Source organism: Ipomoea nil, unplaced genomic scaffold (assembly GCF_001879475.1).
Source record: "Ipomoea nil cultivar Tokyo-kokei standard unplaced genomic scaffold, Asagao_1.1 scaffold2480, whole genome shotgun sequence".
Taxonomy (NCBI): domain Eukaryota; kingdom Viridiplantae; phylum Streptophyta; class Magnoliopsida; order Solanales; family Convolvulaceae; genus Ipomoea; species Ipomoea nil.
Window position 1 is genome coordinate 510,661 of NW_017618908.1, and position 24,164 is coordinate 534,824.

General features: G+C 35.0%; 2 protein-coding genes across 3 annotated transcripts; one reads left to right on the forward strand and one right to left on the reverse strand.

Moving 5' to 3' along the window:
* Positions 1-5,526: 5,526 nt before the first annotated feature.
* Positions 5,527-7,362, reverse strand: LOC109153287 (UDP-glucuronate 4-epimerase 3). The gene has a single exon (XM_019301165.1). It carries the CDS (start codon positions 7,133-7,135, stop codon positions 5,807-5,809), a length of 1,329 nt encoding a protein of 442 aa, XP_019156710.1. The 5' UTR covers positions 7,136-7,362; the 3' UTR covers positions 5,527-5,806.
* Positions 7,363-17,170: 9,808 nt separating this feature from the next.
* LOC109153239 (primary amine oxidase-like) lies at positions 17,171-23,209 on the forward strand. 2 transcript variants are annotated; one of them, XR_002049476.1, is made up of 6 exons: positions 17,171-17,924; positions 18,649-19,319; positions 19,600-19,713; positions 21,449-21,999; positions 22,711-23,004; positions 23,108-23,209. XR_002049476.1 is itself a non-coding variant. In XM_019301093.1 (5 exons), the coding sequence occupies exons 1-5, from the start codon at positions 17,273-17,275 to the stop codon at positions 22,919-22,921; spliced, it is 2,199 nt and encodes a 732-aa protein (XP_019156638.1). In that variant the 5' UTR covers positions 17,171-17,272; the 3' UTR covers positions 22,922-23,209. The 2 variants fall into 2 exon arrangements, 1 of the variants encoding a protein (XP_019156638.1); XM_019301093.1 differs by having other exon boundaries at positions 22,711-23,209.
* Positions 23,210-24,164: the final 955 nt, after the last annotated feature.

Sequence of the window (24,164 nt, forward strand, 5' to 3'; positions counted from 1 at the left end):
CATAAGAAGATAATGGCAAATTATATTGTGCACACCGCGGTGCATAATCGATTATGCACCGCGCGTCAAAACGACGTCGTTTTATTTAATGAAAATAAACGACATCTGTTTCGCGTCGTTCCGCGCCATTCCACAAAAAGTAACGCTGTTATTCAGTTTCATTTTGTATACACTGTAGTTTCATTTCGATATAATTACATCTTCATTCGATATTATAACACCCAAATATGTGAAAATGTGATTTAATTTTATTTTATATACACCATAGTTTCATTAAAACACAACTACATGATCATTTCGATATAACTACAGCTTCATTACACAATATACACTAAAAATGTGAAATGTTATTCAGTTTCATTTTATATACACTGCAGTTTCATTTCAACACACCTACAGTTTCATTTCACTTCAATTGCAGTTTCAGTTAATAATAAAAAAAAAATAATACGTGATGCAGTGTCAGTTTAAATACACTGTAGTTTCAGTTCAACACAACTACAGTTTCACTTCAATTGAATTGCAGTTTCAGTTGATAATATATAAAATATTACGTGAAGCAGTATCGGTTTAAATACACTATAGTGTCAGTTGATAATTAATACACCAAATATGCGTGCTCCGTTAACTGTAACGGGGCGCCGTTTCTTTACTTAAAAAAACGGTGCCCTTTTTATCGCGGTCCACGATATAACAACTGGAAGATAAATCAAGCTAACCTAGTTTCGAGACTTAACATATTTTTACATTTTTACGCACAATAATTTCAACTCAAACTCAAACCTCAATGTGCGTGGCAGAAACCAAATCTCATCCTACCCCTAAAAACAAATTTTAAAGAGTTAATACCCAAAATCGTCCTCAACTATAGTGGTTTTTCTAAATTTCGTCCTAAACGACTTTGGTGACCTAATATCGTCCCAGACTTTTGTGTTTCGCTCAATTTAGTCCCAGACTTTTGTATTTTTGCTCAATTTAGCCCCTCATTTGTTATTCTGTCTATTTGGTGTTAAATAAATAGACAATTCAATAATTTTAATATTGGCATCTCTTTACTCATAGACATGTAAACTGCGAAATTCCTTTTTTTTTTACGAATTACTCCTAAAACTGCGAATATAAAATTTGATTTGCAGGTCCGGGAGTAATTCTGTGTGTAATTCGTATAAGAAAGAGGAATTTCGCACTTCACAAGTTGAAAGTAAAGAGAGATCAATATTGACATTACTGAATTGTCCCTTTATTTAACACCAATTTGACGGAATAACAAATGGAGGACTAAATTGAGCGAAACACAAAAGTCTGGGACGATATTAGGTCACCAAAATCGTTTAGGACGAAATTGAGAAAAACCACTATAGTCGAGGACGATTTTAGGTATTAACTCAAATTTTAAATGAAACTTTTCATTCATTAGACTACTGGTTTGGGATATTTTGGCCATTTTTAATCAATCGAGAAAATTTAGCAAACATATGAGTGATATTTGATTGGAAAATGGTCCAAAAGCATTGTTAGATGATAAAATGTCACATATAGAAATTTGGATGATAAATTTTGAAAAATAAATCATAATGTGTTATTGATGCGACAAAAATGAATATTTTAGTACTAGCATGGGATCTATTATGAAAAAAATACACAACTTTTCAATTAAGTTGGAGCACTAGGCCACTATGCAGATTGCTTATAGTTTTGTACTTAAAATCTTTCATTTTCAAGGATTCATATTATAGATTTGTACGTACGATAGTTGTAACAACTGTGAGAAATTAGTACTAAAAAAATTATGGGAAATTATATGTACCTTGCATATATATTATAGTTTAACTTGGTGAAGAGTATGCAATATTTTATTGATGATTTTGATAGGATTGAACAATGTCTATATACATGTATGTGTTATAGAAGAAGAAGATTGAGGTACTAAATCCTAGAATGGATTTACTTTTATATATTGTGATAGTATTCACATTTTACGAGATGAAATTAATTAGATGAAATTAATTCAATTGACTTTTGATTATATTAAATCTCATTTTGAAAGTAGTTTCGATTCTCATAAAGTGTTGCATAAAAAGTTTATTTAAAAAGTCATTTTCTTTAAAATTGAGGTAGTTGTCTTTTTCAAAAAGAAACTTTAAGCCTCCGTGAAGCTCTGAGTTTGGTTGAAGGAGTTGGAGATTGATAGAGTGGATGTGGAAACAGATGCTCAGAAAGATTGGCAGGCTATTTACTCAGACACCTTTTATTATACTTTTAGATTAATTATTGATAATATTAAAGAAGCTAGTAGATAATGAATTCTTGGATATAGGCTTATATTTTTCTAAACCATCTATGAATCGTGTTACTCATGCGTTAGCTAGGGAGGCCGTTTCTATGTCTGATTGTAGGGAATATTGTATGGACCATGGTCACACATTGTTGTGTAGACCATAACAAAAAGTACATTTTTAATATACTAAAAGTACATTATTCGTGTTGATAGGAATATACTTCCCGAGCAAGGTACTCGAGCACTGCGTATTCCGGTCGGTACGGTCTAGGCGCGATGTGTTCCCTCAAGACCGACCGGCACTGCCCGGTCGGTGCATCCCGACTTACTTTCCCGAATGATTCCCACGCATGGCCTTTTTCAAGCGATGTACGTGTCGAAGGCGGGTGTTGCCCATATGCCTGCCTTGTGTGCACTGGACACGTGTCCGCCATGCCGATAACCCGGACGCTTGCCCCCCCCCCCCCTTCACTTTCCCTATAAATATCCGCATTTATTACGATAAGAAGGGACGTTAGGCGACTAAACAACTCAGGCACTTACTCGGCGACTTCCGACCTACTGTCAGCGGATCCCGAGCATTGGATCATCATAACTCAATATTGTGTACACGAAACCGTATTTTGTACTACCTCCTACGGTCTATGTACGAGAGAATTAGTACTATCACGTGTATTGAATGTACATTAATATAAAATAGTATACTTTCAGTACTCAAATAATGTATTTTTTTTGAATACAATGTACATTTTTAATGTACTAAAAGTACATTATTTATGTATTGAATGTATATTATTAGATAGCATGATCCGCCTAGTTGTGTGGACCATGATCCACACAACAATAATGATTGGTATGTCACTTTCCCTTTTCCATTACTGATTTGTTATCGTTTGATTTAATGAATTGATTTATTCTTCTTGTAAAAATAAAAAATAAAAAAAATTTAAACAAAAAGTGTTTGCGTTTATTGGGCTAGTGTTTGTTGGAATAAATAAATTTTCATGAGTACAGAATATTAAATAAAATAAGGGAAATGACTTGTCTCTCCAATCAAAGGAAGTTTACTTTTGTAGACTTGTAGTGAATGTTATCCATTTGTCAAACATGAAGAGTGTAGTGTTTGGTAATTGTCTTTTTAATTCATTAATTCATTACTACAAGCCACAGCTTCTCCAAGAAGGAACATAACTTACATAAGGATGAAAATTAACCATCATTGTCCAAGGGTGTAACTTTACGTGACCAACTCAACTAAAAGATTTATAACAAAAACCGAACTCACGACTTTCAAATATGATAATCATATTTTACCCATTTAGTCATCTATCTCGAAATTCACTGATTAGTTTGTTTCAATAGGTATAGGTGAAATCAAAACTTGTTTTGGCATGACCAAAGCCCATTTTAAGATGGGCATACTTTTAATCCATCATCTCTAACACCAAACCCAAATTAAAAAATACCTCTACTAAGTTGAGAATTAAAATGACCAATTAATAAGGGAAAAAAAAAGGAAAATGCAATAAAATGAGTTAATTTTATTTTTGGTCTTAGATTTATATATGACAGTCCGCTTTTAATCATTCTTTTTAAAAATATTTTCTACGTAGAGATTCAAACCCATGAAAGATCTGATAGTTGAATTGCAGATTAATGATTATATTCTCAACAATTATGATATGACCATTTTTTTGTCTTTGAAAATGGATGACTCAAAACCAAAAACACAAAGTCTGTGATTGACGTATTAAGGATAAGGCAGAAATTGACCAAATCATTAGACAAACACAAACGGTGGGAAACAAAGCCTCCACACCTAAACCTGTCATCTTCAAGATGTCAGAATGCAGAAAGGCCTGTCATTATATAATCAAACTGCAAACTGCAAACAGCAAGTAAACATATGACTAAAGCAAGCATGCCAAGGTTGATGTCATGAAAATGGGATTCAACATCATATTGCAGCCACCAGCCATGATATCAAACCTCACTGATATAACATAACAACTACAACTCTTCACACCAAGAGGCCTTCCTTATAAATAAAAAACAGTCAGAGGGAGACCGGGTTTCTGGAAAACGACTACTCACCAACACCATTGTTGAATCATCTTCCTCTTCTAGCATCGGTTTCAGATTGACAACTTAAGGTGGCTGTGGTTTCAACTTTCAAGCCTGCAAGCACTGATTGATTTCTGGAAAACGACTAATCACTAATGCTGTCGTTGAATGAGGCACTAATCCTGCAGGCTCGAAAACATGCCACGAAACAAAGCCACATTGTCCTTTAACTTTCTCAATCTGAAACCTATACTAGAAGAGGAAGAACATATATTAAAAGCTCTACCTTGTTTTTCATCTCCTGTTTACCGCTTATCAGCCAATTTTGGTTTATTTGACCACTATTAGCTGTTTAACTTGGTTAAACCATCAATATGAGTGTTTGATAACAGCTTATTGCTCCAAAATGCTAAAATTCAAAAAGCTGCTCAAAACAGTTTTTTTGATCAGTTTTTTGAGAAATTCATTTTGCATGTAATCAGTTATCAGCTAACAGTTAATTTACCAAAAACTTTTCTACAATCAACTAATGCTATTAACTAGTCAAACTCACTAACTCAATCAGCTAACAGCTATTTACCAAACACCCCCATAGACTATGTTCCATTTGGCCTACGTTCAACAGGTGTCCACAAACACACAAGGCCATCATTTCCTAATCCTAACAAACAATGTTCGAGTTCTTTTCTTTCGTTTTTCAGCACTTAGTCAAAAGTGCCCAGAATCAAAAGAGAGGAATTCTCGACAGCTATGTATCATAGTCACACATACATCCACAATTGTCCTTCGAAAAATCAGGAGATGCAAAGCTTAAGGCCAGAGTACAGTTTAGAATAACATTGGCCTGTGTTACAGCATGTAACCAGTTTAACAATTCACATCACTTGCTCATCATCTTAGAAACAAATGAGACTGAAGAAAATCAAAGAATTCAAATTTCAAAGACGGTTCATTTATAAGAACATATGAGATATCACAAGAGTGGCAATGAATTCCAAACGTTTTTATACCAAAGGCGGTTCATTTATAAGAACATATGAGATATCACAAGATTGGCAATGAATTCCAAACGTTTTTATATAAAGGCGGTTAATTTATAAGAACATATGACAAGAGTGGCAATGAATTTCAAACGTTTTTATACCAAAGGCGGTTAATTTATAAGAACATATGACAAGAGTGGCAATGAATTCCAAACGTTTTTATACCACCAGTTGCAGAAATGCAGAATGTACAGCTCTTACCTTAAAAAACGAAACTTCTCACAACAAAGTGGTAAATTCAAGAAGTGATCTCAGCTTGTAAACCAATAAGTAACGAAAGGCCTTCCAATCAAATGAACTGGAATAAGACAATAGCAATGTAAGCATATAACGATGGGAATTCATTATAAACGCAGTAAAACCATACACTAACAACTAAGAAGAGCATATGGTCCTTCGCCCCCATTCAAGTTTCAAACTTTCACCAGGCACTTCTCTTCTTGGAACCATAGTAGTTGAGGTACCACTTCACAAACTTCTTCAACCCGGTCTCAAGATCAGTGGTGGGCTTATACCCAAGCTCACCGCGAGCCAAAGTAATATTGGCATGAGTAAAGGGCACATCCCCATTCCTCGGCATAACCAACACCTTCTTCTTAGCCTTCACCTTCAGCAACTTCTCCAGAGTGCTCACAAGCTTCCCAACAGGAACAGGCTTTGTATTCCCCAGATTGAAAATCCTCAACTGGGCTGCCCCTTTCTTCTTCCCCCCACTCCCAGTACTCTTCTTGGCAGTATCCAATGCAGCAAGACAGCCCTTCACAACATCATCAATATATGTGAAGTCCCTGGCAACAGAATGGTGATCAGAAGTCTCGAAGATCTTGATCTCTTTTCCTCTCAGGATATCCTTAGTGAAGCTGAAATAAGCCATGTCTGGCCTTCCCCAGGGGCCATAAACCGTGAAGAAGCGAAGGCCGGTGATGGAGAGTCCATAGATGTGATTATAAATGTGGGCAATTTCTTCGCCGGCCTTCTTGGTGGCGGCGTAGAGGCTTGCAGGCTGGTCCGTTCGATCTTTTTCTGAAAAGGGTGTCTGGGAATTGAGGCCGTAAACGGAGCTGGATGAAGCCCAGACGATCGCCGGCTGAGGGTTTGATGATTTGCAGGCTTCGAGTAAAGTCACGAATCCGGCGATGTTACTGTGGACGTACGAGGATGGGTTCTGCATTGCGTACCGGACTCCGGCCTGCGCCGCCAAATGCATGACGTGGGTGAACGCCACCGCGTCGAGGAGCTTCTGCAGCAAAACGGCGTCGTTTATGTCGCCTTCTATGATGTGAACGCCGGAGCGGGCGAGGAGGGATTTTCTGGCCCGCTTCAACCCGACCTCGTAATAATTATTGAAATTGTCGAGCCCCAGAACGCCATCTCCGCGGCGTTTCAGGGCGAGAGAGACGTGGGACCCAACGAACCCGGCGGCGCCGGTAACCAGAACCGAGAACCCCGACTTGGACCTGGGCAACGCCGATGCCCGAACCCTACGCTCCCAGTTCGGGCCGAGCTGGTCCGTCACGGACCGGGTCTGCTTGTCGATCAAATTCCTCCGGTTGCTGGCACCGGAAGCCGGCGGGGAGATGAAGAAGAAGAGGAGGATAACGAAAACGAAGACGAAGGACCAGAGTATCAGCCGGAGAAACAGCCTGGGCTGAAGCCGGAGACGGTAGAAAGCGGACTTCTCCGGCTTGAACTTGCCCGGAGTAGAGGGCATAGAGTCAAAGTGAGAAAGAACGGTTTTGGGCTGAATCATTCTCTACTTCTCCGGCGATCACTCGGTTGAGGATGACACTGGGCTTTTTGTCGCTGTAACAATGACTGGAAATTTTTAACCTTGATTTCTGGTATGGAAAAAAGCTTTTTTAATGGCGACTGTGGACCGATGGGCGGCGGTGTATTATGGAAAGTGAATAATTTGTCGGATTACTTCTCTTCTACTCCTATGTAAATTCTATGAGCTTTGAGGAGTCCACATTATTTGAATTAGACTTCAATTTCGCCCAAAACTCTTTACTAGAAAAATCACTTCTTCTGAAGTTTATCTTAAAAAAACCAGGTGGAGGCTCAAACTCACAACTTTTCAAATGAAAGTCCAATCCAGATATCATTAGATCACATAGTCTTAATATATACATATATATATACTAATATTCGAGTGCATCTATCTGTTCTCGTGAGTTCTATAAAATCTTTCATAAATTCATACAAATTACTACATTCTTCCAAAGGCTGAACCCCAACCCTAAGGGCCCCCAAACCCTGGCCCGACAGAGCGGTGGGAGGTTGTAAATCATGGTGACTCAAGTGAACATTAATCACAGAGGTTAGACCGGTGCTCACTGCGCACAAGAAATTCCCCTCACTTTGAGAGGTTGTTCTCACACTACTACTACATGAATGGACACATGGTAACTTGTGTGTATTTGTATAATAGCTTATTTCAGTACTCTATATTTCAATTTACACTTGTATATATTACTAATTGCTTTGAGCTGTTGGTTTATAAAGTAGTATTTATAAAATGTAAGAAGAGAGAGAAAAAAAAAGGATGATATATTTATAGTATAAGTAATTGGGTATATATTTAATGGGACAAATTATTATGTGGAAAAAGGGTAACATATGTGATTAAAAAGCGCTAGACAGCTAGTCCTCTATTGATATTGGAATTGTATTGATAATGCACTTATTTACCGACAATATATATTTGACTATAATGTGAATAATAATTTTTTTTTTAAAGGATAATGTGGATAATATTTAGTAATCCTTAATCGTCATAAGTGGGAGAGCCCTCATCTTTTTGCCTCTCTTGGATTTATAGGCAACGCGTTTAATTTCTCCAAACTCATCGGTAATTTTGATCCTCATATCACTGTCACTATTATTTTTTTCTTTTAAATATAACAAATAATTAAGTAGATTGATTAACCTTTAATTTATTGAAGCCGTCAAGGCTTTCATTGCTATCGTTTGTTTATTTCATAGTATGTGTTTTTTTTTTTTTTTTTTTAAATTTATGGTACTATATACTATAATAATTTCTATAATATTGTACACATGTTACCATAGCGTTTATAGTGATAAATAATAAATACACTCATTTAATAGCTAGCATATATTTATTTTCATCATTTATTTCCAATTTTTTAATGTGATGTTGTAACCTCTAAACTGTCTAAATGGCAAGAACTTTTTTATATAACAGAAAAACGAAATAATAGAAGGATTATAAAATTCTAATTCAAACTACCCTTATTGTGTCATTTGTAAGTAACAAATCAATCTTTTTAGGATAATCATCAAAATTTTTGCGACAAAATTACTCATCTCTCTTTTTTTTTTTTTTTTTTTTTTTTAATTTAAAATTGATGTTGGACACTTGGACATCTCTCTTTCGATTATAGCATGTCTTCTTTTACTCTCAACATAAAACGTCAATCAATAGACAAACCTCAATCAAATATGTTTTCTCAGCTCAAAACTCATTATCTATTTTATTGTTTTCGTTATGCAATTCTATGAGAGTTTATTTACAATGTTACAATAAATTTTCAAAAGTAAAATTTGGATTTGGTCATTTAGGAATAATAATAATAATAATAAGTCTGTGCATTTTTGACTTTATACTACTTATTTTCTTTCAATTCTTATATATACTAAACATTAGAATTGAAATTCTCATTAATTTCATTCCTGCAAACCAAACACTAGAATTTAAATTATCACTTTATTTTCACATTATTCATCTCTCATAGAATTATAATTTCTTTCCCACTTAAGTCCCTCCCTCCAACCAAACGCCCCGTTATAGTTTATTTATTTATTTTTTAAATTAAAGATATTTATTTCCATTTTGATTTATATCACGGTCATTGTGGTTGGCTATTTGATGAGATTCTTTCCATTTTGATTTATATCATAATCATTGTGGTTGGCACAAAGACATTGACATTTCTTTTACTTTTGTTTAACCTTGATTTACCATCTATTTTATATACTTGAAGAATTGAAGAATGGGATATGCAAGCAGCTTAAGTTTCCCATAAAAGAGTATAATGATTGTGATCGAGAAGCATTTGCTATTAATCATCTAATTAATTTCTCTTTAAATGACATATGATTAATATTTTGGAAAGCTTGAACAATATGATCATAATCGCATTTTATCTCCTTTTCTTTTTTCGAGGGAAACCACAATCACTATCTAAAACTAAATCTGCAGACACTAAAACACATTTTATCTCATTTTCTTAAATTTCTTCTGGAATTAGGTATAGTTGATGATATATACGTATTGCATCATATATATATCTGCAGGAAACATGTTGACAAATTAAAGCTGAATAATAATTAATTAATAAAATAGGTGTATTGCCTGTCTTCGTGCGACACCGCGTACATACGTACGTATAGTACGTGTTTACATTATTCATTTCTACATTTCATGTTTGCTTAGTACGACAATTATTATTATTTTTGTTCATTTCGGATAATATCAAATGCAAAATTTTATTTGATTTACTTGTGTCGTCGTTATTTTTTGTACATTTATTCACTATTTTAAATTTTAATATAAAAAAATGTTAATTGTTTAATAGGTAGGACAATCCACTATAAATCTGTAATAAGTAGGACAAGCCACCGTCAAAATACACACACACACACACACACATATATATATATATATATATAGGCTACTATTCCCGTGCATCCATCATGTTATATGAGTATGTGTGGACAGATATGATCCATTGATCTAAAGCATTCAATGGCCCAGATCTGTCCACACGGACTCATTTGATCACTAAGCTAGTATATTGATGTGTAGTTATGCATGTAATTCTGAATGTATAGTTATGAAGTTATGGATGTGTAGTTATGCAATTCTGAATGTATAGTTATGAAGTTATGGATGTGTAGTTATGCAATTCTGAATGTATAGTTATGAAGTTATGGATGTGTAGTTATGCAATTCTAAATGTATAGTTATAAAGTTATGGATGTGTAGTTATGTAATTCTGAGCGTATAGCTATGAAGTTATGAATGTATAGTTCAAATTATGCACAACATAACACTATTAACGACAATTAAAATTGATTTTTTTTTTTTAAGTTGGACGTCAAAACGATGTCGTTTTTACAACCGTATGCACCATGCACAGCATAACGCTCCCGTTATCCTTTGAAAGAATGTTTGTTTGGGCTTTGTTTTTTTAATGTTAATGTCATGCTAAAAAAAAAAAGGGCCTTGTGACTAAGTCCATCATTCATTGGATAGCCCATTGTTCACCAAAGCCATGTGGTTTTGAAAATTAAAATGCTACCTATCACTTCATCATCAATTATTCAAATCCCATAATTCAAAGATTGCTAGTATGGATATTGATAATTTTAGATACAAATATATATATTATTTTTAGTTGTATTAGAGATTATCAATATTATTATTAATAATATTATGTGCCATCAATACCATAAAAGAATCCGCAATTATATTAACAACAAATAAAAAAAAACTAATTTATTAAGTGAGTGAAGTATAACTTTCCTACATGAAAGTCATGAGTTCAGTTTTTACCAACATCCTCTCAGTTGAGCCCGTCACAAAGGATCTTTCTTGCTAGTACAATTTATTTCTCTTGTGTGATTTATAAGTTATTACATATGAGCGTGATTTTTCTAATTGATCGATTATATAAATAAAATATCATTTAATTTGATATTAAAGTGTTTGTATAACGTAAATCTCGTTTATTTGTAATAGTTAGCAAAGTACACATAAAAAATAAATTACATTAAAAAAAATATGTACGATAAATTTTATCACTGAAAATTATGCTTCATTTATCTCGACTATTTTTTGGGACTAATTTTTTTTTTTTTTCTTTTTAGTTGACGGGAAAAGCAGCACCCACCACTCCACCAGCTGCACACAATGACAAAACCGTAAAATGTTAGGTTCTGGTCGATTATTGGTGGGCCCTGGCAAAGAATCTAAGAGCATCCACACTTGTGGATATTGTGGGGAGAATTCAGAATTAAATCTTCCCTTCATGAGATAATAGCTAGTGTGGACATGAGATAATTGAAAAATAATCTCCCTGCAAATGTAGGGAGATTGTCAGAAAAAAAAAAAAAAAAAAAAAAAAAGAGAAAGAAGAAGAAGCAAGGCTGTGCGCGTTCGCGCACAGCCCTGGGCAAAAGCCGGGCGCGTGCACTGCACGCGCCCGGAGGCGCGTCAGGCGCGCCAGTCGGCGCGCCTGACGCGTCTGACTACTTTCTTTTTTTTTTAATTTTTTTTTTTGTTTTGTTTTTTCTTTTTTTTTTCTCTCCTCTCCCACACTCTCTTTCCTAATCACTCTTACATTATCTCCCCATTCTTCCCAACCAATGTGGATGCTCTAAGACTGATATTTCTCTGATTCCAATATCAAAGCCATTACTTTTTAGTTACTTATTTTGGGATCCAGAATCTTATTATTATTTTTTCTTTTATAAGAATATACTGCGTAGTGCGTACTAAATTATTGGTATCCTTTGTGACTTGTGAGCTTTACTAATATATTTGGGGTGTTGCTATTTGCACCACCCTTTGGTCAAAAGTAGGTATAAAGTATCTTGAAATTGTAAAAAGGTAAAAACTTTCAATAATTACATAGGTGGTGTAAATAGCCAAATGAAGGTTCATTTTGCTATTTGCACCACCTTGGTCAAACCTCATTTATGAGGTGTAATTAATAATTTTTTAATTCAAAATTTAATTTAGAGAAAATGACACTTTCCCCCCCTAAATTATATACTTATAGTACTTTTTACCCCTGAATTATTCATGTTAGCATATTAGCCACCTCAATTATTCTAAAAGTGACGATCCCCCCCCCTCCCCGATATATTAAATTGACATTTCTACCCTTCAAGTAAACATTTTATTTATTTTTTTTCTCAAACAAATTATTGTGTATACATAGGGATGACCACAGTTCGGTTCTAACTGAACCGGACACTATAGCAATCGAATTAAAAGTTTACTAGAATTGTAAGGAATAATGAGGCGATTTTATTTGTTACGAATATACAATTATGCAAATTATTTCTATTCACAGATTATTACATATATAAAATGGATTAATATTTGATGCGCCGCCGGTGTATAGATGCTATACACCGGCGATAAAGGAGAAGATGCCACATCATTACAAATCAAAGCCAATATTAATCGGGTCCTTTTTTGTAAAATATCTAAGAATTGTATTTTATTAGGAAACTCTTTTATTTCTATTTAACAAATTATATCTACTTTCCTTAATATATTTATTACTTAATTATTAGGGAAAATGGCACTTTTTCCCCTTGAGTTATATACTAATAGCACTTTTTCCCCTCCAATTATTTAGGTAAGCACATTAGCCCCTTCAATTATTCTAAAAGTGGTTGTTTTTCCCCCTAATATATTAAATTGACATTTATACCCTTAAAATAAACATTTTATTTATTTTACTTCTCCAACAAATTATTGCGTATACGTAGGGATGACTACGATTCGGTTCGAACTGAATCGGACACTATAGCAATCGAATTAAAAGTTTCCGGTTATGATTCAGATCTAGAATCCAATATTTGGATTTCAATTTATTAAAATTATGAATCAAAAAAATTGGATTCTGAACCGTGAACTGGCGGTTCCGGACCCGATTCGCGATTTTGAACCGTTTTTATTTTAAAATTTTATTTTTATTTTAAAAATAGTCTAAATTCAACAATAAATGTATTTTATTTTTTCAGCTCGGAACATGAACCCGTTCCGGGATTTTAATAAACTCTAAATATCGAGTTCCGATTCTAAATTGTAATTGAAATATTTCGGTTTGGTTGCTATAGTGTTTATTTGGTTTGAACCAAATTATGGTCATAATTTGTTGGAGAAGAAAAATAAATAAAATATTTATTTTAAAATATGTCCATTTAACATTTTAGGGGAAAAACAGCCACTTAAATAATTGAGGGGGGAAAAGTGCTATAAGTATATAACTCAGGGGGAAAAATTGCCATTTTCCCTAATTATTATATACCTAATTTTCTACACATTTTTAATTATTAGATACATTATTATTATTAGTGATTAACCATATGCACGGCTGATAATTAGAAATAATTAGATGTTCTAATTATCATATTTGCACGGGTTGTTAAATTATTATTATGTTCAAATATGATTATTATGATTTAATTTAATTATACTAATTTAAACAAACATGATAATTAGAACATCTCGCATAGGCAGCTCAACTGGTCACAGAGGTAAAACTTTAGAAGAAGGACCAGAGATCGTGTCTCACCAGTGGTAGTGTGGGAGCAACTTTTGGTTTGCTTTGAACAATTTTTTATTTTATTGCCAATTCAAAATTTATTTATTTATTTATTATAAATTCTATTTCTTATTTTTAAAATAATATAAATTCAATAATTATTTTATTTCATTTTTCGGTTCTTAATCGTAAGTATAAGAAAATAAAGTTGCGTTGTGCCTTCACAATTAGTTATATTTGTTCTATATTTTATTAAACATTTTTAACCCTAAGAATCTAAGCTCCACTCCCAAGGTTTGGACCTATGACCATTTATTTGAAATGTGATCATATTACATGATAGTTGGCTTAATCATATTATATATAATATAATAATCATATAAAAACAAATTGCTGTTAAATCAAAGTAATTGTAGATTACTAGTATATATGTCCTCTAATGAAGGTGTGCATTCCTCAAAAAGAGAGAAATCAAATATAATCTTAGATATAAAATCACACTCCAAAATGTCATTGGAACGTAATGGATTGTCAACTTCAATATGACTACGAAAGCCTAAGAAATCAATAATTTTTCCTCCTTTTTAACTAGAATGAAGTTTGAAAGAGTAATATATAACACATGTGATTGCAAATTAAAACAAACTCCCTTTGTCTTTGCTTACGATTCAGAACCGAAAAAATAAAATACAATAAAATAATTATTAAATTTATTTTTTTAAAAAAAATAAGAAATAAAATTTATAATAAATAAATAGATAAATTTTGAACTGGCAATAAAAAAAAATTGTTTGAACTGAACCGTGACCATCCGTACATATAAACAATAATTTGTTGGAGAAGAAAAATAAATGAAATATTTAGTTTTAAGGGTAAAAATGTCTATCAAACATAAAAGGAAGAAAACATGCCACTTTTAATATAACTAGGAGGCAAATGTGGATACATGAATAACTAAGAGGGAAAAAGTGTTAAAAACATATACCTAAGGGGAAAAAGTGTTATTTATAATAAATATTTGTTAAAAAAAATAATGTTTGACTAAAATTAATGAAGGTGGTGCAAATAGCAATTTTTTATTTACGCCACCTAAAAGTTATCACATCTATTAAATAGGTGGTGTAAATAGCAATTAGGGTGGTGCAAATAGAATTCCCCTATATTTGAAACAAACACTTGACACGATTAAACACTCCCTAATAAAAGTTTCATTTCCCCTCAAATTAAATATTTCGATTTAATAACCAAATATTTTAGTTTGGTTGTAAAAATTTACTGAATTAGACAGAAAGTAGCCTTGAAATTTGTAAATTATCAGAATCTCAATCCAACTTGTACTATAAACTATAAAAGTACCATTGAAATGTGTAAATTTTCAAATCTCAAGTGAAATAACATGTAATGATACGTAAGTCAACTAGTTAACTAATTTAAAATAAACTTTTAAAGATGTATTGTGTGATAAATTTTACTAAAAATGTATTATACAATTAAATTATTGATTGTTAGGTACAAAAATCACGTTTCACTCATTTTGTGATCATTTTTAATTATTAATAAATTTTTTCAATAAAAAAAAGAACTCGTAGTTATTATTTAAGTGAGTACATCAAATAAATATAATTCTGCATTGTGACCTTAGTCAGTAAATGGCGGTCAATAAATTTTCTTGATTACACGTATAGTGCAACCAAGCTTTGAGAGAAGAAGAAGAAAACAAGGCACTGTTGCACATACGTTGTATGTGACCTTAATACAAGGAATTCTACTACCTTAAAAAGATTAATGGCTTGTTTGGTTTGATCGTATCGAAAATATTTTTCAAGGAAATTTGATTATAAATAGTTGAGGAAAATGTTATTTTGTGTTATTTGGTTCATATAATTCATTTTCATTTGAAAGTAGAAATCTTTACATTTGAGAAAAACAAACTATGACTAATCCATGGTATTTTTTTTGTTCACAACAATATAATTGGGAAGAAATATGACCTGAGTACCTGACATAACTATTTTACCCTCATAAAATTTTATTAATAACTATTACTTTTATTATCATCATTATTATTGTGTAAGGACATTTTGATTTTATATTTATTATTCATTACAATTTCAAATTCAACCAAATAATTGAATTTCTTTTCTACCAATCAAACAATTAAATTTCATTCATTTTCAAATATTTTTCGCGATTTAAACGGACCGTAATAAGTATTAACTTTGTGCTTAATATATTGGACAATAATAACGGTACGGAAACAACTATTCACAGTTTCATACCATTTCATTCGTTCTTCATACATTTGTATAGTATTATTTAATATCTAAATGCTGGGGTTAACATTTTGGGAAAAGATTTATCCTTCTCAAAACGCCATTCATTAATAAATAAATAAAAAATTACTTCCAAGGCGTCTGAAACTCATTAAATAAAAGAGCTTTAGCCTTTTTTTTTTTTTTTTTTTTTTTTTTTTTTCCTTCTTCATCCGATGTGAAAACACATCACATGGGGAAGGGTTAGAAAGATGGGGAATTTAACTCCTTTTATGGAGGAGTTCAACCCCCTCTTTTCTTTCCACTCTCGAATTGATCCGACATCCATTTGCTTTTTATTTATTTATTATCATTGTTATTATTATTATTATTATTATTATTATTATTATTATTATTATTTTGTTATAATAATTAATGTTTTTATCTTGTAAAGTATTATTCATTTTTTATTTTATTATTACATAATAAAGATAATAAAGCCTGCACCAAACAGTTACTAACCAAATAAAATATATAAACTTATAAATTTATTTTGAGTTAATTAATCAATTTATAAATTATTTTTTTTCTCACTTGAAAAGTCAACTTCGCCAGCTTATTACTATTCTTCTTGACATTTCACTATCCCACTATGGTAACAGAGATTTGGATCTGATGTGGGTGATGTATATTTAATTATTTATTACTCGATTGTTTAATCATATAATTATATTAGCAGCTCAATCACAAACGTATTGTTTCGATTTATTAGGTCAATTTATTATTATTTCTACACATGACATCAATTATCTCTCCGTTATAGGAGTAATTTAAACTCGGTTTCTTTTGTCTATAGAATTAATTATTTAGTTACGTTTTATTGTCTGTATATTAGGAGTTTTTTTTATTATTTTTGAATGATTAAGAAATTTTTTCGTCATTAATCAATAGTGTAAATTAAGTAAATTTGGTATTGTAACTCTAATCATCAAAAGGGTACGATTGTCCATAGTGACTCTAACTAATAAAGTCAATAAACTGTTCTATTTGAGCAAGAGTCCACTTATTTTTTGTCACGACATGCAGGTCTTAACTATTAGAGACACTTTTAAAATTTTATGATTAATTCTCATTTGTACCAAATCGATCCAATTAAGGGACAAAGTGTCTGACAGTCGGGCCAGATTGGTTTTTCTAGTCCACTTATTGATGGGTTTATTTATATCATAAGGAGTGAGGCATATCTCTACCTACTACTTCACCACTGCCGTTCACTCACTGAGTAATAAGCAGGCTCAAAATCAGCCGTAATCTAGCACCGTTTCGATCATGGAGGGGAGAAGATTCCTCCGCCATCTTTTTCTGATCTTCTTCGTGGCTCTTCTGGTGGTCTTCACGCTGCAGAGACTCCCATCTACGCCGTCCAACGGGGCGGAGCTACTCGACTGCGCCACCAACTCGCCGTGGTGCACTTTCAAGAACCGGTTCCAGGGAAGAACAAACGGGGGCGTGCTCAAGAACCCCGTCAAATCCACGCGCCGTCGCCAGGACGCCGCCTCCGACGTCCCGCGCCACCCGCTCGACCCCCTGACGGTTCAGGAGCTCAATAAAGTCCGTGATGTCATGAAATCCTACGGCCCCTTCACCGCCACTCCCTACGCTCTCCACTACATCACTCTCGAAGAGCCCGAGAAGCGGATCGTCTCCGCCTGGAAAACCGGCGACCCGCTGCCGACCCGGAAGGCCTCCGTCGTCGGCCGCGCCGGCGGGGTGTCCCACGAGCTCACCGTCAACCTGGAGACCGGCGAGGTTACCCTCCTCAATACGGGCCGTCACGGCGGCTCCCCGATGCTGACGGTGGAGGAAATGACCACCGCCGTCGCTGCGACACTGGCTAACGCCGAGTTTAACCGCACAATCATCGAACGTGGCGTCGATATTGGAGAACTTGCATGCCTGCCTGTCTCTTCTGGGTGGTATGGTAAGTAGTTTTTTTTACTCTTTCTAACCATCTTTCACACCGTCAAAATTGACGGCAAAATCTTTTTGAACCTTGTGACAAGAGTTTTTTAGCTTTCAGTCCGGTTGGGACAGGATCTGCGAGATCTTTAAAGTTGGAGATTTAACATTTTGAGAAGAATATATGAAATCATTTTTATATTATTTGATCTTGATTATTAATATTTTTTTTTATTTAAGTACTAACAAGATTAGGGATTTAACCCATGACCTCCTATTCAAGTGACCCACTTTATGCCTAGACTACAAAATCATTGGCTTAATTTTTATTTGGTTTCATGATTTTTAAATTTTTATTATATTTAATCTCTTTGATCTAATTTTTTTTTTATTTTATCACCATTGACTTATTTTAAAGAACAAAATTATCATTTTTATTATTTTTTTCTTGAATTTCTCAAGGACGAAACAAAAAAATTGATGATTTTGTCCTTCAAGATAGCTGCATGAGCCACTTGCCTGAAATTTGATTGTTAGTGATAAAAATTAGGTAAGAGAAATAAATATGACAATAATTTAAAAGTTCTAAGACAAATAGTGAAAAATTAATAGTCAAAAATTAAATGTGAGAATGGTGGAATAATCCTTAGACCAAAAGTGGGAAAAAAAAAAAAAAAATTGCCTTTGTGTTGCAGTGCTGATAACTTTTGTGTGTTTCTGTTTGTTTTAACGGCGAAAACGACTAGAACGAGAGATGGAGGACAAGAGGAGATTGATAAAGATACAATGCTACACCACGAAGGGCACTGCAAATTTCTACATGAGACCCATTGAAGGATTGACGGTCCTGATTGATTTAGACACCACAGAGATCATAGAAATATCCGATCAAGGCAAGACCATCCCGATCCCAAAGGCCGCCAACACAGACTATCGTTACTCGGCTCAAAACAAGAAGGTCAAGTTTCTAAATCCAATTTCCATCGAGCAACCAATGGGTCCAAGTTTCACGGTGGATGGACATTTGGTGAGGTGGGCAAATTGGGAATTTCACCTCAAGCCCGACTCCCGAGCCGGGGTGATCATCTCTCGGGCTAAGGTCCGGGACCCGGGAACCGGGGAGATGAGGAGCGTTATGTATAAAGGGTTCACTTCCGAGCTTTTCGTGCCGTATATGGACCCCAACGACGCCTGGTATTTTAAGACGTATATGGACGCCGGCGAGTACGGGTTCGGGCTTCAAGCCATGTCCCTTGACCCATTAAACGACTGTCCGAGGAACGCCTACTACATGGATGCTGTCTTCGGCGCCGCCGACGGAACGCCCTACGTCCGGTCCAATATGATCTGCGTCTTTGAGAGCTACGCCGGCGACATCGGGTGGCGCCACTCAGAGTGTCCCATTACCGACATGGACGTAAGAACATTTCCTATCCCTATGTTACAAGTTCGACTTCCAGCATGAGCATTCTACTGATTTTTTAATTTTTTTTTGCTAGTCAGCTATAGGCAACTACTTAAACTGAATTATCTCGATCCTTTACCAAACCCTTGAATAGTGACGACAGATTATTCTCGCCACCCAAATAAAGATTCCCTATCCTAAGTTAAAACACAAAACTTAAACGTCAACAACGTACGTTGACATAACATGTGTTGTTTCTTGTTTGTCGTGGTATCTAATTATATTTGAGCAGATTCGGGAGGCGAGGCCGAAGGTGACACTGGTGGTGAGGATGGCTGCGTCGGTCGCCAATTATGATTATATAGTGGACTGGGAGTTCCAAACGGACGGGCTAATCAGGATTAAGGTAGGTGATTCATAAATCATTTCTTGCTTTAATTTTCGTACTTTACATTTCATGATGATTATTTCGATGTTTATTAGGAGTGGGTTTTGTTTTATATAACGTTATCATGTTTGGTCTGTGAGATAAATATCCTATTTGTCCCATTTTATATGTCCTACTTATCATTTATTGGTTACATCATTAGTATTTTTTTTATCATTTTTAAATTTAATTTTTGTGTTTAATAGTACTTTTAGTGTAGTTTCTAAATATATAATTTGTATACTAATACTAAATTTAATATTATAAAAAATTAAATTTAAAATAATTTCAGTCAAGTCCCATTAACCGAACTAGATACATTACGCCACCTTAAAAATATCGTCCCCGGTCACCTGTGAAGTCTGTCTTTTTTTATTCTCTAGATTTATTGATTGTCATTTGTCAAGGTGATGGGATGGCAAATTGGTGATGACTTCCCTCACGGCAGGATTTGTCCTTTTTAAGGTTGTTTTCATGGTTAACAGATTCTGTAAATTAGATTTTTTTAAAATAATTTTGTCGAGTTATATCTTAGATTCCGTATACCTGCTCCTAGACTTAGTCTTTGAACCTTTTTTGGGGGGTGGGGCTAAATATCACCTAAAAACTTGTTGAAAATTAGTTAATTTAGGTGATGCATGTTTCGATAAAACTTGTTAATAAGTTAAATGTAATAAAAATTTAAATCGAAAGACTAATTCCATGGCTTTTGTAACATTTTTACCTATTTATATCCATAATCTTCAATGGTAATTTTTTTTTTGTCACTATTAGTCAATTAAATATAAATATTTTACTATTTTAAATTCTTTATGCGAGTTCTTCAGCTAAACACCACTTAAAAACTTGTCAAAAATAATTAATTTTATTGATGTTTGGCTAAAGAATTTGTCGAAATGACTAAAATTGATGTAAAAAAAATAGCTGGAATGTATTGCGTATGAACACTTATGAAGAATAGAGGAAAAAGATCCAAAAGTAGCTGCCGAAGGCCTTTTTATTAATTGTTAGTGAGTGTTTCTAGATAGGGTAGAGAGAGAGAGTACTGGAGAGGGAGGAGAGGAAGAGCCCCCAAAATGGAGGGTTGAGGCCCTTTATATAGGCCTAAGGATTGGCGGGTTTGATTTTAACCCGCTGACCCAAACTGTTTGGTCCTGACCCGACAGCTTTTGAAGAGAGCATGGACTTACAAGGGAGGTCAGAGCCTAAGGTATATTTCCTATAAAAAATCATAAAAAATTTAAAATTGAGAAATTAATAAAGGAAAATACTACAGTGAGTTTTTATTTTTTTACTCCTACTTATACTTCACTTTAAAATTTTTGACGTGAATACTTTTCTCTGTCACATCAAGAAGTAAAAGTGATAGAGTTGAATTTGATAGTATATATGAAAAAACTATAAGTAAAAGTAGTATAAAATTCAAGAATTAATGATCAGGATCGAGTCTCATCTGCGATAGTGTAGAAGCAACCTAGAGCAACATCTCAAAATGAGGGACTCCTTGTGGGCTGAGTTACTATAATTTATATTTTTCGGAATGCTCTGTCAGTCAAGGTATACGGGTATAGGGCCCCTTGGGGCTGGAACTCAACCTTTTTTGGGGAGAATAAAATTCAAGAATTTTTGCCATAATTCTTAGTGAATTATTTGATTTGACAATTGATGAAATGGTGCACTCTCGCATGGTGACAAAATGGTTTTTGGTGGACAGGTTGGACTGAGTGGCATACTGATGGTGAAAGCGACGCCATATGTGAACATGAACCAAGTGAACCAGCCGGAGGAGTATCTTTACGGCACCCTCTTGTCGGAAAACATCATCGGAGTCGTCCACGACCACTTCGTCACGTTCTATTTGGACATGGACATGGACGGCGCCGACAACTCCTTCGTCAAAGTGAACCTCCAGAAGCAGCGGACGTCCCCCGGAGAGTCGCCGCGGCGGAGCTACTTGAAGGCGGTGAGGAGCGTGGCCAAGACGGAGAAAGACGCGCAGATCAAGCTCAAGCTTTATGACCCGTCGGAGTTTCACGTGATCAACCCCAACAAGAAGACGCGCGTCGGGAACCCTGTCGGCTACAAGATTGTCCCCGCCGGCACCGCCGCCAGCCTGCTTGACCACGACGACCCGCCGCAGATGAGAAGCGCTTTTACGGATAATCAAATCTGGGTTACTCCGTATAACCGGAGCGAGCAGTGGGCAGGTGGGTTGTATGTCTATCAGAGCCATGGCGATGATACTCTTGCAGTTTGGTCTGAAAGGTAAGAACACAAACACAACCCTATTGAATCTTGGAAGTTAACTCAATCAAGATTTGAATTCCACTCGAGTAGGGTGGCCTTGATCCTCTTGATTTAACAGAAACAGTTTATTCACCTAAACTGGTTTAATTACCTCCTAATGATAGCAACCTATTAGCCTCTGATTTATGTCCTAGTGAGAAGTGAGAACGACTTTAGGCAGCTTTACTTCCTAGCTTGAGCACCCTATTAGCCTTAGACTAGTTTACTTCCTAATAGGAACGACCTATCTGTATGGACTGATTTACTTCTCAATGAGAGCAGCTTATTGACCTTAATATAAGTTGGTTTATCTCCTACTTATTAAGGCGGTACAACCTGCATGTCAGTCTGGGCTGGTTTACTTCTTAGCGGGAACAACCTGTTAGTCTTGATATAAGCTAGCTTATCTCCTAGCAGGAGCAATCTATTGGCCTCAGCTTATCTCCTAGCAGGAGCAATCTATTGGCCTTAAGTAGCTAGGTTTACCCCTAGTGGGAGAGATTTATTGACTTTCTTGATTTGAGTCTATCAATTACCTGCAATCTAGATTGGTGTATCTACTTGTAGTCTTCTGTCGGTCCATAATCACAAAATTAGATTTACTCAATGCCCACAATAAGTAATAGCTACTAGTTTCCCTCTCACTCAAAAAAAGAAAGATTTGAAGCAATGAATGTGTGAATGTTGCAGAGATCGGGAGATAGAGAACAAGGACATTGTGGTATGGTATACATTAGGGTTCCATCACATTCCATGCCAGGAAGACTTCCCAATCATGCCGACTGTAACATCGAGCTTTGATCTAAAGCCAGTGAATTTCTTCGAGAGCAATCCAATTCTTGGAATCCCACCCAATCAGGAGAAAGATTTGCCGGTCTGCAAGGCTGCATCTTCAGCTTGATCATCTCTCTCTCTCTCTCTCTCTGCAAGACTGCAACTTCTGCAATAGTGAAAATGCTGGACCTTCATCCGCGCTGCACTCATGAATCATCATCATCATGTATATAATCTCATGTTTTTCATGAATAAAGCTTGAGAACAGATTGAAATTACTGTTTCATCTCTGTTAAAAGTGAATTGCGAGTAGGAATCAGAATCTTCCATTGTAAAACTGTTTTCATGGCAGTACATATATACTGCTGTATATCAATGGAGAATGGTGATGTCATGATTCTGTGATATTCTGTCAGACTAGACAAGTGCAAATAAATCATGCTATCATATCATAGTTACATTCAGAAAATTTTCTATTAATAAGAGAAAAAGATCAAATTTTCTCAATCTCACAAAAAAATGTATTTCTTAGAGGTGAAACTCTCATACTGGCGTGACCTTGCAGGTCGCTCTTGAACCAACTAAACTACTTGTATAGGCTCCTAGTTGGCTAGCACTAGGAGGAGCACTACTTGTGTAGGCTCCTAGGTGCCTAGTTGGCATGCAGACGCACTAGGAGGAGCACTACTACTGTGTAGGCTCCTAGGTACCTAGTTGGCATGCACTAGGAGGAGCGGGTTCCTAGTTTACACCAAACACTGGTCCTCGCTCCTATTTAAAGAGTTGTTGAATCACTGGTTCTCTCATTTAATGGGTTGTTGAGTCACTGGTCCTCCCACCTAATGGGTTGTTGAGTCACTGACTCCTCTACTAAGGTTGTGTGTGGGGTCCCGCATGGACAGCTCAGTTAGTCACATATAGGTGAAGTTTGGAAACAATGATTTGGGATCGAGTATCACCCGCGACAGTGTGAGAGTAACCTCTCAAAGTGAAGGAGCTCCTTGTACGCAATAAGCAAATGTCTAGTCTCTATGTTATACTTTATTGGGTCGGGACATGGGGGCCCTTGAGATTGGGGATGCAAACTTTTGGGAACAAGATTGCATGTAGGGATAATAGGGGCAAGAGATTTTCATCTTTTGTGAAAAAGATGTTTCTTAAACCATTAATGTATGAAAACTACACAATGGATGAAAGGGTAAGAATTTAATGCACAGAGAAAGCAAAAAGTTAGAGAGATCTCTATGAAGTTAAGGATTATGTGGATTGCACTAGCTCTTGCTGCTAAAGGGACAGAAAGTGATGTGTTAATGATGTTTGAGAACAGGTGTTTGTAGAATACAAAATACTAATTAAGAAAGGTTTAGGTA

Coding starts and splice junctions, on each gene's coding strand:
- LOC109153287 (XM_019301165.1), bottom strand. CDS start 7,135: ATGATTCAGCCCAAAACCGTTCTTTCTCACTTTGACTCTATGCCCTCT.
- LOC109153239 (XM_019301093.1), top strand. CDS start 17,273: ATGGAGGGGAGAAGATTCCTCCGCCATCTTTTTCTGATCTTCTTCGTG. Junction 19,320..19,599: donor GTCCCATTACCGACATGGAC/GTAAGAACATTT, acceptor ATATTTGAGCAG/ATTCGGGAGGCGAGGCCGAA. Junction 19,714..21,448: donor ACGGGCTAATCAGGATTAAG/GTAGGTGATTCA, acceptor TTTGGTGGACAG/GTTGGACTGAGTGGCATACT.